The sequence below is a fragment of the Aythya ferina genome (genome assembly GCF_964211825.1).
Source record: "Aythya ferina genome assembly, chromosome: 4".
Classification (NCBI taxonomy): Eukaryota; Metazoa; Chordata; class Aves; order Anseriformes; family Anatidae; genus Aythya; species Aythya ferina.
In genome coordinates, this window is record NC_140300.1 from 73580797 (window position 1) to 73597068 (window position 16272).

Genomic DNA, 16272 nt, shown 5'->3' on the forward strand with positions numbered 1-16272 from the left:
AGTCCAGGCAGAAGCAGGGTGCTTGGGAGAAACTGTAATGCAAGGCTGGGGGCAGAGTATGAGGAGAATTGTGATGGATTTGCCTGCACCCTTCCTGCCTATCACGTGAGCTGGTGACACTTAAAAACATCTCTGTCAGCATGGAGCATTCTGGCCACCTAAGTACTTGTGATTTTTGCATGTGGATTTGTTGATATTAGCTGGATGTGTGTGCTTACAACAGATGCAATATTCCAGAGAAATCTGTGGGCGGGAAGTATGTTTAAATGCAACTCTATGAGCAATATGTGCAATGATGTATTTAGCCCAATCCAAGTTTGTTAGTTCTGTATTTTAGTGGCATCATTAGTATTTACTAACCAAACAAAACTGAATTCTGATACTTGTTTTCTCACAGAAATATTAGCTTTCAGTAACTTAGCTTGCACTTTATACTTTAATCTCTGAAAGCCAGAATCACTTTTCTTCATGTTTTTGTCAAACGAGACAGAACCAATCCACCCCTAGTTAAAGAGCAAAATGATTTATTGTCACAGGCTACAAGTCCTACTTGTGCTAAAGCTTTATCTTGTCGTCAGGCTGAAAGACTATTCCAATTAATGCCGCTTACACTTGCCATGTAAGCTGCTGAGGGCAATGGGCCTGAATTTCTGTAGCTGCTATCCGATAGCCAGTGCCAGTCACTGAAAATTTAACAGGTCATTCAATGCTAGTCAACAAAAGACCCATGAAGCCTCATTTCACACCAATTACTACTTAGCATATGTACACAAATTGATTTTAAAAATTTCTCAGGGACTCCTCTATGCTATAATCCGGCCACATGTGTCCCTGCAGCCTGGGGACTGCTCTGAGGGCATCTCGTCCTACCTGGCCTGGTCTGCTGTGGAAACCAGTGCCTCCAGACCAGATGTGTATTAGCGTGACTTAAACCACCCCTGTCCAAAGCAGGGTACTGGTTCTTGGGTTGGAAACCCTTGGGTTGTCAAAGCCCCGGGGCAGCGGGGCCCTGGCCAAGCTCCAGCCTTGGCTGCCACCAGGTCACAAGACTGCTCTGCTCCTTGTGCTGTTGTTTCCAAAAATATACTCCTGACCCCTGCTATTTTTCTTCTTATTTTGGATGCTCTGATGCTTTGTTGGACTTTTCAATATTTTATTATTTTATTTATTTATTTATTTATTTATTTTTACTATTTTTCTTGACTGACTTGTGCTATGGATGTTTCCTTAGCACCTCAGGTATTCTCTTTGCAGGGGGAGAATGAGGGCTTATGATTTGTTGCTGTTGATTTCAAATATAACTACTTAACTGCTGTCCCAATACTGAGGTTTTTAAGTGTCCATATAAATTGTTCTGCTGTTCTCTAGTTTGTACATACAATTTGTAGGGAGAGAGGGGTTTTGTGGTGGTGTTTTTTTTTTTTTTTTTAAAAAGAGACAAACAGCATGAAAATGTGCTTTGGGGCTCTGTAGCATAACTTTTAAACAGATTTCTATAGAACTGGGACAACTGCAGGGTGCAAATAATGCTTTGTTCTTACAAGGATGGAATTTGTGCCTTTTTTCTTTATTTTTTTTCCATTTCTAAATTGCCATGAGAGCAAACTTGCCTGCAGCGACTGGCTGGCTAAGCATCCCCCGTCCATCTCCTGCATGTCACCTGCTAAGGTGAGGAGTCTGAAAATGCCTGGACACATTATGTATGGGTGGCCTTTTGTTTATGACAGACAAAGGCAAAATCCTCTGGATTACTTGAAGATATCGTATAACACACAAGATGGAGTTACTATTATTCTTTTCTAAGACATATTGTGTTTCCCTTGGGCAGAGAAAAGAAAGTGCAGCCAATCCTGGGAGGGTAGCTCCTATTAAAGATTTATGCAAGCCTGAATTATTTGGCTTTAAACTTTTTTTTTTCTTTCTTTTTTTTTTTTTTTTTTTTCTTTTTTTTAATAAGAGGGATGCTTTCTTTAGGCACAGCAAACTGAAGTAGATGGTATCACTGGTAATCCGTGGCTTAGGCACAGAGCTTCTAAATGGTCTGAATTAGGTAGAAGAGACTTTGATTTTTTTTCCTTTCTTTTTTTTTTTTGTTTCTGCATTTAAGGTTTCACTGCAAAATTTCCTATTGAAGTAGCAATTTGGTGGGTTTTTGCCCTCTCTGTGTAAGTTGTCTTTTAGCCATATTCATTCAACGAAACAGCTTTGAAGCTGTTGAACTGTGTAAATGTTATATTAACATTTTCTTTTGCAATTATAGACATTTACTTGCTCTTGTTGAAATAGCTCTTTCAAGGGGAAGGGAAGAAAGCAGGAAGTGAAAGTACACAAAGAAATGAAAAAGTAGCCGTGTGCTCAATTTAATTTTTGAAATAAATCATTTCAACTCCTAATTTACACTTCTCTAAGATGGTGGTTAAGGATAGACAAACAAAGAATACTGGAAGAAATTATTTCATTTTGTTCTTTTGTTACATTAGATCACTTAATTTTTACGTGTTTGGTTTGCATATGGAGATTTGTCCAATGAGTCCTCCTCTTTTGAATTTGTTAACTGATCCCAGGGAAAGCTCTGGGAGGTTCGTGTCCATCAGTCTGAAATTTGCAAATCACAAAAAGGCAAGCAATTGCCCGAAATAAAGATGACAAACAATGTGAATTAGCCATTAGGCCAGAGGGATTCAAGCTCCTGTGGCTTGATTAAATTAAGTCTAGTGTGCTTAATACGAAGTGGCAAATGATCCTTCATGAAAAAGCCCTATATAATCTAATATGAATTATAATCTTCTTATGAGTTCTTAAAACATCCAACATACTTAATAGAAGAATTTTTTTGCAACATTCCACTGGGTCATGCTATAATTTCTATGTAATGTATGAATTTATATGGTTAACTTGTATAGAATATACAGGTTAATATCTTCTAAGGTACTTTTGTGGCATTGTATTTCATATTTTCCATACAATATTTGTATTATTCGAACACACTTTGCTATGTCACTGTGTCTATAGTAGAATTTCTAATGGAAAGAGTAAGCAATATTTTAGCATTCACACAATTTATGGGATGTGGCGGCTTTTTTTTTTCCCCTACCAATGGTTATCATTTCAACAGATTTTTTTTCTTCTGCCAAGTCCAGGCCAGGAGCATATTTGTGTTGTTACTGTTGCTCAGCAACTGTGATCTCTTCACTAGGTCTGACAGTTGCTTTCTCTCCAGGAGAGCAGAGATGCAAGAAGGACAGATGCATTGATCCTCAACGCATTATCAGATCTTGTCACACACCCACTTTGAAAAGCTGATAGCATCTAATAATCTTACTCAAGGCTCATTTTACACATCGTTGAGCTTTTACAGTTAAAGTTAGAAATATGCATTGTCTTGTTATGTCAAGGCAGGGAGGTCAATAATTAGGCCACTTTTTATTTAAAAAAAAATAAGCTATATGCTTCTAAGGAGACTCTGTCTATATAAAAGGGTACTTTGTCCCATTTAGAAGCTCCAGACACATTGATGTCTGCATCAGTCCTCATCATCGATCTACATTTTTATTTTTTGGACCTTTTGTGTGTCTCAGCCTCTGATCAATGGTATAAGCACTATATCAATTAGAAAATGAGTGATACTCATGTATTTTAATCCAACCTAACTGGTAACAGTTCTCACACTCTCCCAGTAAAAATCTGTTATGGGTGGAAAGATATTCCTTAAACTGTAGAAGGGATATCTGAAAGAGGAAAATACAGAGGAGACATAATTATATAAAATTAAAATGCTAACCCGTAAGCAAGCAGAACTTGCTAAGTGACTCAATTTTACTAACATGTTATTTCATAACCAATGACACACAAACCTGAAGAGTCCGGGTGATCAGCAGCTAAGAAGGGTGTTCAAGGCTAGAAATTTCACAGCAAGGTGAGCTAATGATGTGTCTGTGGGGAGGACTTGCTCTGGAGGTGCTTCATGATGCAAAGCCTGAGAACAGAGCCTCACGGGGAGCACACCAGAGGCACTGCCTCGAGACATAGTGACAGCAAAGGGGATTTGGGAACAAATCTGTAAAATGGGTGTTACAAATCACTGGGACTCAAGCTTTTACCTGGAGCTTAAAGGGACTTGGTATAGACTTGTTGAGCTGTGAACTCCAGCTGTCAATACTTGCATGGGTTAATACCAGGCTGGGATAGGAAAGAAAGCAAATGAAGAGCTAGCCTAACCTTTGAAAGGTACAGAACATACACTGTGCACAGAGGTTTAGCTGATTTGCACTTCTTGATTTGAAAGATACAAATCAGATGTTCACAAAAGCCAGCACAATCATGGGAAGTGGGGAAAGCTGGATAAAGAGCAGTATCTTTTTTTTGGCCACAGCCCTCTAGAAGAGAAGAGGTGGTGTATCAATCTCCACCCGTGTCTGGGACTTGGTGGAATGCCAGTGTCTGCTGGTTCTACTGCAGCCTGATGATCCCATCTTGCTGTGAAGTACCTAGGTAACTTAAGTTATTTTACATATAATTAGTTGGAGATGAATTTTTGAAAACAGTTTGAAGCTCCCATTGTGAAGTGTTGCATACAGGCTAATGTTATCCATGCAATACCAGTGACAAAAAGAAAATAGCAAAAATATTTGACAATCAAACACTAATAGGTGTTAAGGAGGACATGGCTTTTAAAGCTGACTTCCAAATTATCGGTGCTATTTCATGCACCTCTGTCAATCTGAAACTGCAGTCATCAAGAGATGACCCCTTCAGATGGGACTCCTGAGCTAGCATACAGCAGAGCTGGAGAAGTAGCAGGAGGCTGCTACAGTCTCTGTGTACAAGAGCCAAAAAGAGTCTATAACTCCAGAAACACTTTTTCTAAGATGGAGAAAAGCTACCTGTATGTCATGAAATTTTTGAGGGGTTATTTTTTTCCTCAATATTAAATTTAAGACAATTTCTCTGAAAGCCATATATTCTTTGCATGCTTTGTTTTTTTTTTTGTTTTTTTTTTTTGTTTGTTTGTTTTCTGAGAAATGAAAACCTTAGTGTATATTAAGGGAATTTGAATGTTATGTGTTTATTAGTAAACGAAGCAAAAACCATGTGAACTACTTTGTGATTCGGTATACTGGCAGATGGCCTGAAGCATTGTTCAGGCACTTCTAGGGAATGATTCCCCCTGTAGCATTTCCTATTTCCATCTGCGCGCCATTCCAAAAACATCTCATATTTCTATGCAGGGATATTTCCAAAGATGAACCCAGGACTCATGCCTAAACCTAGCTGCTTGTTGGGAAATGAATACATTCTGTTGTCTTTTTTTAATTCAATAACTGTCATAAGTGCCATATTAACCCTTAATTCCAGGAAGACGTGCAGCTGCCTGGGAAGCTAAGCTGTGTGATAGCACCTCTGTTTCAAGAGGACTTTTCAAATATGTCTAAGAAACAGTGCTTTATTCCATTCTGACTCCCCAATATTCTTAGCCACAGGGTGCTCTTCTCTAGGGTCTTAAGTGAGGTGGTTAGTATCTGCAGCATCTAACTTGTTCTCTACATCCTGGGGCTGTTTAAAACCCTTATTTCAGTTTAGAGGAGAAAGTTTAAAGCATTCAGGGCTGTTTGTTCAAGGGAGACATCTTTCAGCGACCCAATCAGCAAACTATTTCACTTCTCTCTTGTTTATGTTGCTTCCCTGTGTTGAGACAGGAGCAGCCCTGTGCCATCGGGTAAATGAGAGGTCACACGTGTTTGCGTGTAGTAACTACAAACAAATCTAGAGTAATTTATATACTGATCTCCCTTTCTATCCATGACGCCAAACCCCTAAATGTTCTGGGCTTCATTTGTTCTTCTGGGCATTTCTTAAGTGTTAAGAATAAGACAGACCCTTTCTTCAGGAGGACAAAGAAAGGATGGGCAGCCAGATAGATGATGACACAGGTCAGTAAAAACAGAGCACTCTATCAGGAAGCCTGGTTAAAGCTTTTTTTTGCTGTCATGAAGGCAAAGGGAAAGATTGGAAGAAAATCAGTAGCACAGATGCTTGCAGGGATTTCCCACTGAGTCTGCGGAAGATGAAATAAAGTACAAATTTCCCTGTATGGCCCAGAAGCCCTGCAAAATGGGCTGAGAAGCCAAACCAATGCTGAGGAGCAGGGTGGGGATGGACTCTAATGTTCAGAGCCAGCTTGCAGTGTGCTCATCTGGGCAGGAGATAGGAACGTTTCAAATTAGATGGAAGCTGATTGATGAGCAAGCATCCTGTAGATGTTGCAAAAAATGTATTTAACGTTAGTCACTGCATTTGTTCCTAAATCTCTCTGAGTTCCTAGAGTTCAGATGATAGCCCTGAACAGAAATAGCTATTAACTGCAAATGCTTGCTTTCTGCTACTTTTCTAATTATTATTTTTATTGGTTTTATTATTCAGCCAGTCTCATCTCTTTAAGATGAGTGTTAACTCATGCGTGAGCTCACACTGACCTGCCATTTTAACCCTGATTTTGTGTCTCTGGAAGGGCCTCCCCCATCTTAGAGAACTTTGTTCTCAGTTTGGCCTAGAGCAATATTGTGCTATGTGAGCCAGTGGGTGCCTTGCAGGCTTTGTAAAGGACCACTGCTGCTTCTGTATGAGCACTGATGTGAGAACTATTGAGTCCTTGCTTTGACATCAAGGGCAGACTGCTCAATCCCTGCTTTGAATCAGCTGAACCTTGCTCTGTAATGGCTTCAGACACAACACAGACTCAATAGTGCATGGAAACAAAATAGAACAAGTGCACATTAACATTCTTGTCAAACATTCAAATTTAGGCGTTCTCCTATTCAGTTTATAAAGAATAACATTATCACCTATGTACCACTTCTGGAGCGGTCATATATGGTATATGCCACTGGAAAGCTTTATGCAGTGTTACACAAAATGGATATCTAACTTGCACTGTAAAAAATGTGGTTTGAGATGAATTTGAAAATCCCACAGCATTTTTTTTTTAAGTGTTAAAATAGGTCTGATTTTGCTGAGTTTTTTTTCTAAGACAACTGGATAATGATGCAGTAGTGTTCTCAAGGCAGCATTTAAACCACATCTCTGATTTTCAGAAACATCCATATGAAAGCAAAATTTTGTTGTCAAATGTGAAGAGGGAAACAAGGAAAAACTGCTGTGTAGGACATTTTAAATTCTTCTCCTTGTTTGTAATGCCTAATAGGGAATGGCATTGTACTACTGAAACGGTTATGCTTGTTCATGTTACCATGTGGGGGGCAAGCTATGTGGAACACCACTGATTAGTTTCCTATATTCCTTTCTGTCTTTAGCTGTGTCTCTTAAACATCATGCAAATCATATCGAGGAAGATTCAGTGTGTGCCATTTATGATTCACAATCACAGATTTCCATGTTTCAATGTTGCTTTCAATGGTCTTTAATGTCGTCCTTCCCCTCCTTATTCTGAGCCACACTGTGCTATAATGGTCAAGCATTTTTTCCAGAAAACAAATCTTTCAGCAGCTGAGCCACCCTATTTGTTATGAATAATAGGCAAAAAGTTTATCCAGCTGTTTCAATCGCGCATATGCAATGTTTTGGGTGGGGAGAGGGAGGAGTAAAACTACTGGAAGTTAGTTGGTTTTGATTTTTCCTCATCTGTAAATAACTAGCAATTAACAGTAAGTTTTTGATTAACTAGTGTGGGTCAGATTTCCTGGGCTAAAAAGCATGGAAGCTTCTCAAGGTATACTGTGCTTGTTCACCACCCATGTGCCTCCCCCTATGTCTCATCTCTGAAACTTTCGGTTAGGTTAGATATATCCTCATAGTACCAAGAGGTTGTGCTTCTAGGGGAAAAAAAAAAAAAAAAAAGTTACAGCATTGGGCTTCATCAATTCATTCAGGTAAAAGGTATTTTTGCTGCAAGATGGGTGACGATATTTCCAGAATGGCTCATCAACCAAAACCTGAAGAAAATTTTAATAAAAACGTTACCAATAAACTTAACAAAAAATGGAGCTTTATTAGGCCAACTGGTATTTATCAGATATTTTTCTTGCTATTGTTATGAATCCCATAAAGTTGTCACCACGATTACAAACAGGGCACTAAAATTGTTGCAAGATATACCAAGTTCCTGTTACTGAGGAGCCATAAAGAAGTAGGTGGATATGTCCTTTGCAGTTCTTTCCTTTTTAATTGTGTTAAAACTGTGTTAACAAAAAACCTATCTAAATAATTTTCAAATATATTTACAAATGCATCATGAACTTAAATTTCTGAATATTGACAAAAGTGAAGTACAAGGAAAGCTAGCTTGTTCTCTTCTGATTCCTCAGAGCTTTGCAATCACATTACTAATTAGCTGCAGATAATAGTCAATGTATGAACACCTTCGACATCAATGTGCATGAAGAAGGTACAGCATTCTTGTGTGCAAAAATGCAGATCAACTATCTACAACGATGTGCATCTACATTTAAAATGTGAATGAATTCTTGGAGATTTTATTTTTGTAAATGTTTGTGTTAGCTAACTAATTTTTGAGCAAACTTGCTTTTATGTTTCATATGTACATGGAAAATATTCCCTCCAGTCTTTGGGCAGCCTTATTTAGGTTGGTTATGGTACTTTGAAGCAGTGGCTGTTTCTTCTTATGCTCAACTTTACCATGATTTCTTAATTATTTACAGTAACAGATATTTGGCCAATTCCAAATTCTACAATTTCATCCCCTTGTATAGGGGGAAAACTTGTCTTTGCTATGATCCCCTTTTCACTGTCAAATGCATAATAATACCAGAAACTAATGATGTCACTGAAATAACTTTTAAACATGGATTTAGGTTCCTACTTGTATTTGTACAAAACTGGTCTCAATTATTTTAATTCAAAACTCCTACCCTTGTAAATATCCCTGCCTTGTAAGTATCCCTGTACTTGCTGCAAGGAAGAAACACCTTGGAAATATTAACTTGAAATTTCAGCAGGGGGGGAAAGAAGCACATGGAAAACTTTGGTCTTTACCTGCTGCCTTACATCACTGAGACTTCTTGTTCATACATTTCTGTGGTCCTGTGCTTAGAAAAATGTCCTTTCCTGGGCCAAAAGTCCAAGGGAAGAACACGATTTCTTAACTTTTTGTGGGCTTCTCAGCCCAAGTTCAAAGGATCTATTTAGCCTTCACAGTAGGTCATAGAATGCATTCCAGAAAAAAAAAAATGTGTTTCTTGGACATCTTGGTAACGTTTGATGCAGTGTGGATGTTGTGTGCACTCATGATGAGCAAGCTTCTCCCTGAATATAACCATTGCACAGGGCAGTTCTACCGCTATGTCCCCTCTTGCTTAATTTTAAAAGCTGTAGCAAGCTCTCTGACTTTAGCTGAAGTGGGTGAAACATTTGTAATGCTGAAGACTAGCATCATGGCTTGGAGGAGATGCTTTTCTGTGTTGTGAAGCAGGCAATGCTACCGCTGTGCTGTTGCCAGCTAAAAGTGTGTGCATGGGGTGGGGGAAGGGACATGCTGGAAAAATTACAGTCAAACTTAAGTAGGTGTCAAGAGGTTTTGTTTGGGCATATACCAAAGCCATTGATTATGAAGAGATTTACTGTTCAAGGCTCTTTATTTACAATATAATTGAAGTCAACTATTGCAGTCTGAAAGCAAGGACTGTGATTTTTAGAGGTTTTTAATGGACTTCTGTGGAGTTGCAAGCATAAACTTTGAAATAACATTGGATAAGAAAGGCAATATCCTTTCCTTTCCACATATTTGTTGTGTTGTATTCTGCTCTTTGTTACAGGAGGTATAAATCTGGTGTTAGCTCCATGATGTTCAAAGCGCTGATCCCACATATACACCAGTACAACCAACAGCAGAAATGGGGCTAGACAACTTATTAAACTGTTTAGAGGTTGATTCTATCCTACCTGCTGCCTTTTTTCAAAGTTATCTTATTATTGGTTAGTTTCAGCAGAGCCTCACATGTCATTTTCAGTGAAGTCTTTCCTTACATTTTTCCTTTATAGTATATTCTCCCCCTGTAGGCTATACAAAAAGCAGCATTAAAGAAAACACCAGAAAAATGTGCCAGGCTCTCCAGATTGATGCTAGGAAGGAAGAGGAAGATAGTGTTACTCTGGGCATGTATAACACATCTTTCTGATATTTAATGAAATACAGTAATTCATATCGCTGATTTTTTTCTGTTTTTCTCTGCTTGCTTATCTGGGAGGAGGGTGTGAAGATAGATTAATTAAACAGGAAAAGAGGCTCTTCCAAAACAGTACAGCTGAAAGGGAATGTGCTGATGAATCATAAGCTGTGAGTAACAGGCCTCAGTAAGATGTAGCCTGGCTAGCGAACCAAGACTTCTTTTTTTGATAACACAAAAATGTAATGTAAATAAAATAAGTAAATAGTAAATAAGTGCTGAGGAAAATTATGCACTTGTTTTTAGGGGTCTTTCAATAATAAGATATGATGCTAATGGTATCTTGAAAGTTTTGTTTTTATCAGTTTGCGTATTTTCATAGGTTTGTGCATATTTTTAAGCAATTGAAGTCATATCAGTAAATTTCTTGACGAGGTCAATTGCCATTAAAACATTTTTTCCTTTTATGCATAAAATCTGTTAACAGTTAACCAGTTTTGGTAGATAGAAAAGGCCTGCATCTCATCTGCCTGACATGCCAGAATTGAGTAAAGCAGAAAGAAGTCTGTACAATACAAAGCAGCTTCTGCAAATGGTTGGTACGCACGCGAAGGAACATTACCAGGTATAGCCACTACTGCCTTAAATACTTTCAATATTTTTCTAGCACGGCATTAGCAATTTGTGGTTCACCAATAAGATTTCCATGGGCAGGCTCTCAAGAAAAAGTGTCTGGGTTTATTTTTGAGGCTTTTACCATTATCTCTTGTGCGTAATTATCTCAACCCATGGGCAGAAAGAATCTTTGACATCAATTTATGTACAAATGCGTGTTATGGGGCTCATCACATAAATAAGAACAGAAAGGAATAATGCTATACTGAAGCAGCCCCTTCTGTTGGTTTTCATATTTGGGGAAAAAAAAAAAAAAAAACACCTCACTGTCAATTACTGTATAAGGTATAGGTAACTGCTAGTTTTACTTCACTACATTCCACTTTAAGATAAGCAGCAAATGGTGAGCCAAGCACTGCAAATTTAAGCAGGTTTTAGCAGCAAATAAAAGTTGCCGATATGAAATTGGGTGTTTGTAGGTGTGCTTTCCACAGAAGCAGCAGAGTTGAAGTTGCCCTGCTAGGTACTTATCTGTAAACTTCTTGCTAAAGATGGCAATATTGTATGTGAAGTGTCCAGAGTGGTGTTATCTGTCTACAACCTATTTAGGTAGCTTCTATGATACGTTATATGATTAAAATCTACTGAGATTGCACCAAGGGCGGTGGGGATGCAGAATTCCATTCTTGGGAGCTGAACAACCTATTTTTGTTCATATTACAAGTATTTTTTTTTCCAAGCAATCAGTGTGTTTTCTTTGTAAAGAATGGAAGAGTTTGATTTCAGACTTCATAAAAGATTGTTACACAGAAGGGTTTAGTGGAAGAAGAAATACTGCAAACAGGCTGTATAGGTATAAAAAGTTATACACAAGGAAGAAAAGTTACATAATTTCCATTTGTGTGCAAATGAATAAAAAACAAAGGCAGGAAGTGAGCTTACTAAATGTATTGTATTAGATGTATGTAATATATTATTAATTAGCTGTTATAAAAGTGTAGTAGATCCAGTGGGGGAGAAAAGTTTGACTATATGAGTTTGCCCTTCCTTATTCTTCCTCTAGAAATGCTTTTTTTTTTTTTTTTTTTTCCACTTGAATAATAATGTATGCTTAATGTGTATTTGACACCTTTATTGACTGGTCACAGTGCACTTAAAGACAATTTCCAGCTGTTTGGCAGGTTGCACATTCGGTATATTACACAGGTTAGTTCTCTGGTGATATGCATTTTAGAGCAGCAGCATGGGAAAGCTTGCCCTAATGCCACCTTCATGGTCTATAAATGAGAACTTCATGCTGTTGATCATCTCTGTTGAATTAAACTTTTCTCCTTGAACATGTGGTAAAGCAAAGAACAAACTGTACTAAAGCAAGTAAGCAATGTGTGGAGATTGCAGTGAATGCAGAATGACTAAGCTCTGTACTTATAAAGGTAGTATTTAGAAAAAGTGAGAATTCAGTCAACATAACAGCTGAAGTCTTTCTGTCTGGTGTGTTGATAATGATCAATATGGTAATCATCTTATTAATAAGGGAGATGATTTAAACTTTGGCTGTCCAAAGCTAAAGGGAAGCTAGTTAACCATCCACTCTGCTGTGGTTCTGCATACCGAGTAGACATAGGAATACCACACTACGTGTAATTTTGGAAGAAGAAATGGGTCTTTTTCACACATGACATAAGGAAATTTATATATATATATATATATATATATATATATATATATATATATATATATAAATATATATATATAAAATCCCACAGCTTCTTTTACCTTTTTTAATAATTGATGAGATGAATCCTGGAATTTTATTTGGGAGAAAAAAAATCAAGACTATTAAAAAAGCTTTTATTTTCAGAAGTATGAATACTGCCCACACTCTCCCCAAATTCTGGGGCAAAAAGCTGTTCATTGAACAAGATTATTTCTTTTTTGATCACAAGTAGTTTTTACACATTAGACTTGCAATATGCTGCTGCAGACTTGACTAATGAATCAAAACCTCAAAACATTGAGTTTGGTTGTTTTTACTTGGTCTTCATGTGTGTAAACTGGTAGTGGGTTACAGGGTGTCTACCCAAAAAGGGCTCTTTCTAAAATAAAATAATAAAAAAGAATGCTCAAATGATTTAGAAAAATAAAGGAGCTTTTTGCCCAAGGCAAGTAAATAAGGGCTATTTGGAAAAAAAAAAAAAAAAATTAAAAAAAAAAAAAAAAAGCTGGTGGTTGTTTTTTTTTTTTTTTTGAGAAACTCAGATATAGGGAAGGGAAAAGGACTGTTGGTAGTGGACAATGATAATAAATCAAGAAACAATTGGGCAGAAGTTCAAAAGAAGAGCTGTTAAGAGAGACTCATGGGTAAGCTCCAGCAGCTTTGCTCTGGTTGTGCAGACTGGCCATAAACTCAGTTGTAACACTCCGAGTCAGGCTTGCAGCTGCTTTGCATCATTGGAGCACTGTAGAGTTGTAGCAAGCTGGTTGCAGTGTACCTGTGAGTCTAGCCTCTTCTGTGGTTATTCAGACGATGCTTTCACACATTGTAAGGGCAGTCTTAATATGAATGTGCCTGAGAAATGAGCACAGCTGTCTCACTTTTTCACAAATCATGCAAGTTCCTGCTCACAAGAAATAGTGGGCAGTTGGGCACTGCATTTTTCCCCCCGTCCTGTTATGGGAGCTTGTTCCAACTGTCTCTCCTGAATTAAAGGTTGGCATGTTTATGTGGCAAACAGCAAGTGTTAGTTATGTTGTAGTCAAATATCTAAGGGAGATCACAAGAAGTAAGACCACCAAACTACCTTCTTGTATAGCTTTCAGAAGGCTGAGCCTGCATGTTAGTGTCCTGTGTGCTAATACCGGGCCCTATTGCCAAGACTTTTATTTTATCTTTGCTTTCAAGGACTTTTCTGAAACCTCTCTGAAGAGTGGTGCTGGCCTGTCACTCCAGACCCCCTTGCTTCCAACCCTACAGATATTTTTGCAACTGCTGGACTGTTCTGAGCTGTGCTGGTAGAGGTGTAGGTCTTGGAGTTGATGCCTGCACAAGTTGTGTGAAAATGAGAGGAACAATTACAGGAACGAAAAACAACTAGTATTATATCCACTCTCCTCTTCGAAAGAAGCCATGGTAGCTGCTTACCCCTTGTGAGAAGCAATTGCTATCTCAGGGATGAGTAGAGCCAGCCAGTCCCAACATACACGTTGCCTACTCCCAGCTGCAGCTTCTGGAAGGGAACAGGCATTAGGGGGTGAAGCAGAGCCTGAGGATCACCAAAATAGACATTGAGCACAAATTACCTAGAATAATTACCTATAAAATAACCTACTTTTTCATATGGTATTTTAATCTAAATTAACTTTCTTTGGCTGACAAATAAGATTTCCTCCTTCCTGTTCTCATAGTTGCTCCAGCTATTTCTGTGGATCCAGTATTTGAGTTGTGATTCCCCAACCTGCACAACAAGTACTGCTGTGCAAAATAGCAGCAGGGTTTCCCAAAAGAGCTCCCAAGAGCACAACACCTTGTTCTTTGCAAAGGAACTATTAGCAATTACTTCTATTTATTAGCACTACACTCGATAAGTCACAGAACAACATAGCTGTAAGCAGTCTTGAGATGCACTGTTTGTGTGGCAACACTGTGGAGGCTGCCATTGGCATGTGCAAATCATGCAAAACCTCAGATAGTTTTGTCTTGGTGTTACTGTGTGCAGCATGCCAACCTACATGTCTTAACACCTACTAGGAGGAAATACTAGTGCATCCTTTTAGTAAAATTTTATTATGACCTTTAAAATCAGATTAGATGATTCACCAGCATTCTGAATATGTATTTATCTTGAGAGCCATTTCCATTCAAATGCTTAGGCTTTCTGAACAGTGAAGCATCCTTATCTGTAGAATCTAATATCAGCCCTGCAACTTACAAAACAATGTTTTTTCCCCTTTTGCTTGTGTGTAGATCAGGAATGTTGAGCAGATCCCTGTTTTGTCAGTGGTATAGGAAGAGCAGAAACTCTGAAGGTGTTTGTGGATGCTTTTGAAAAGGGATAGTTTGGGGAAGGATGCTCAGTTTGCTTTATCCTGAAATGGAGCTGAACCTGTATCAGAGAGTGCTGTTGGATGCTGGTATGGCGATCAAGCCCTGTGCCCTTGTGCAAATTTTCTGTGGGAAACCCCCACGCTCTCTGGCTCTGTGGCTGTAACTGAGGTCGGCTCATGTGAACTTCTAAAGCTGCTGGTAAACAGCATTGTAACAATTGCATGCACAAAGCAGGGCTCTGGGGCTGCAAGGCACGTCCTAGAAGCTGTGGAATCACGGAGGATCATTAATTTTTCCCATGGTGTTTGACTCAGCATGTGATCTTTTGGCCAGGAAAATGCTTGAAGCAGTGCAGTTAGTAACACTTCTCCAAGAGGCTGTCATAACTGTACTTTAGACACTGAGTCACAGATGTTTACTAAATCATCATCACACACTCTGGTTTCTAAGAATTACACAGAGATGGGTTCAGTGAGGCTCACTTCTTGAATGGCCTCTTCTGATAGCAGACACCCCGTGTATAAATTCTCCCCATACATTTTCCTGCAGTTCAAATTACAGTGCTTGATTAATTGATTTGACTGAAGAGAATGCACCAAGCAAAGTTCAAATGGAAAGAATAAGCAGCTGGACACATGTTCACTTTCACAGTCTTGTTAGTTAATTTTGGCTGATGATTTCATGCATGCTGCGGTACTGAAGTGCATTCACAGGGCGCTCTCACTGCATGTAGATAATGTTCCAGAGCTGCTGGAAGTGTGAAATAAACTTCATATAGGGCCAGATTTTTAGTCCTGTTGATATCTGTGGGAGAATTGCTATGCTTTCAAGGGGATAAGTATTTGGCCCTTGATGTCCTCTTTGAAAGGTTTTTATTATTTTTTACTTGAAAAGGCATTCAGAAAATATTTAATGCATCAGAAACATGCTAGTCCCATCATGGTATTTAATATCCTCTCTCCTGGCAAAATTTTGCATTTAATGCAACTTATTAGTGATAGAAAATAATCTGTTAGAAAAGGATTAGAAATATTGAATAATCACTATTCTTTCCTAACATGTAAGAATGATACCTATGGCTACAGGCTGGTACTACGTATCTGGGGGTCTAAGCTAACTGCAGCCAGGAGAATGAAGCAGAAATTCCCTTTTCCAAAGGAGAAAGGTGACACTACAAAGAGTGACCAACAGGAAGTGCAGTGGGCAGCTGCAAGGTGATGCACCTACAGGCAGAGACAGTGCAGTAAGACAGCAGTGTGTGGAAAATTGCAGGTCTCTTCCCACTCGTGCATTGCGTGAAACCTGTGTGAAACAGTGTCACTGCTAATTACTGATCTCAAGTGAGGTGAAAAGGTCTGAGGGAAGTGTGTTTTTTGTTTCGTTTTTTAAATAAGTGTGGTAGGAAATGGAGAAGCAGCTACCTCACTTTTGGTCTTCTAATCATTCTCCAAAACTATGAATCTACCATTCACC

General features: G+C 38.5%; 1 protein-coding gene across 7 annotated transcripts in view; it reads left to right on the forward strand.

Moving 5' to 3' along the window:
* Positions 1 to 16272, forward strand: part of FAM241A (family with sequence similarity 241 member A) — a 274989-nt gene that overhangs the window by 5062 nt on the left and 253655 nt on the right. The window contains exons 2-3 of one of the 7 annotated variants that reach the window (XM_084517003.1): positions 4373 to 4491; positions 10627 to 10764. The exons of the other annotated variants lie outside the window; for them this stretch is intronic. Of the exons in view, the coding sequence (XP_084373129.1) occupies positions 10675 to 10764 (90 nt within the window). The 5' untranslated portion in view covers positions 4373 to 4491; positions 10627 to 10674. The remainder of the gene's footprint in view (positions 1 to 4372; positions 4492 to 10626; positions 10765 to 16272) is intronic. 7 annotated transcript variants of the gene reach the window in all.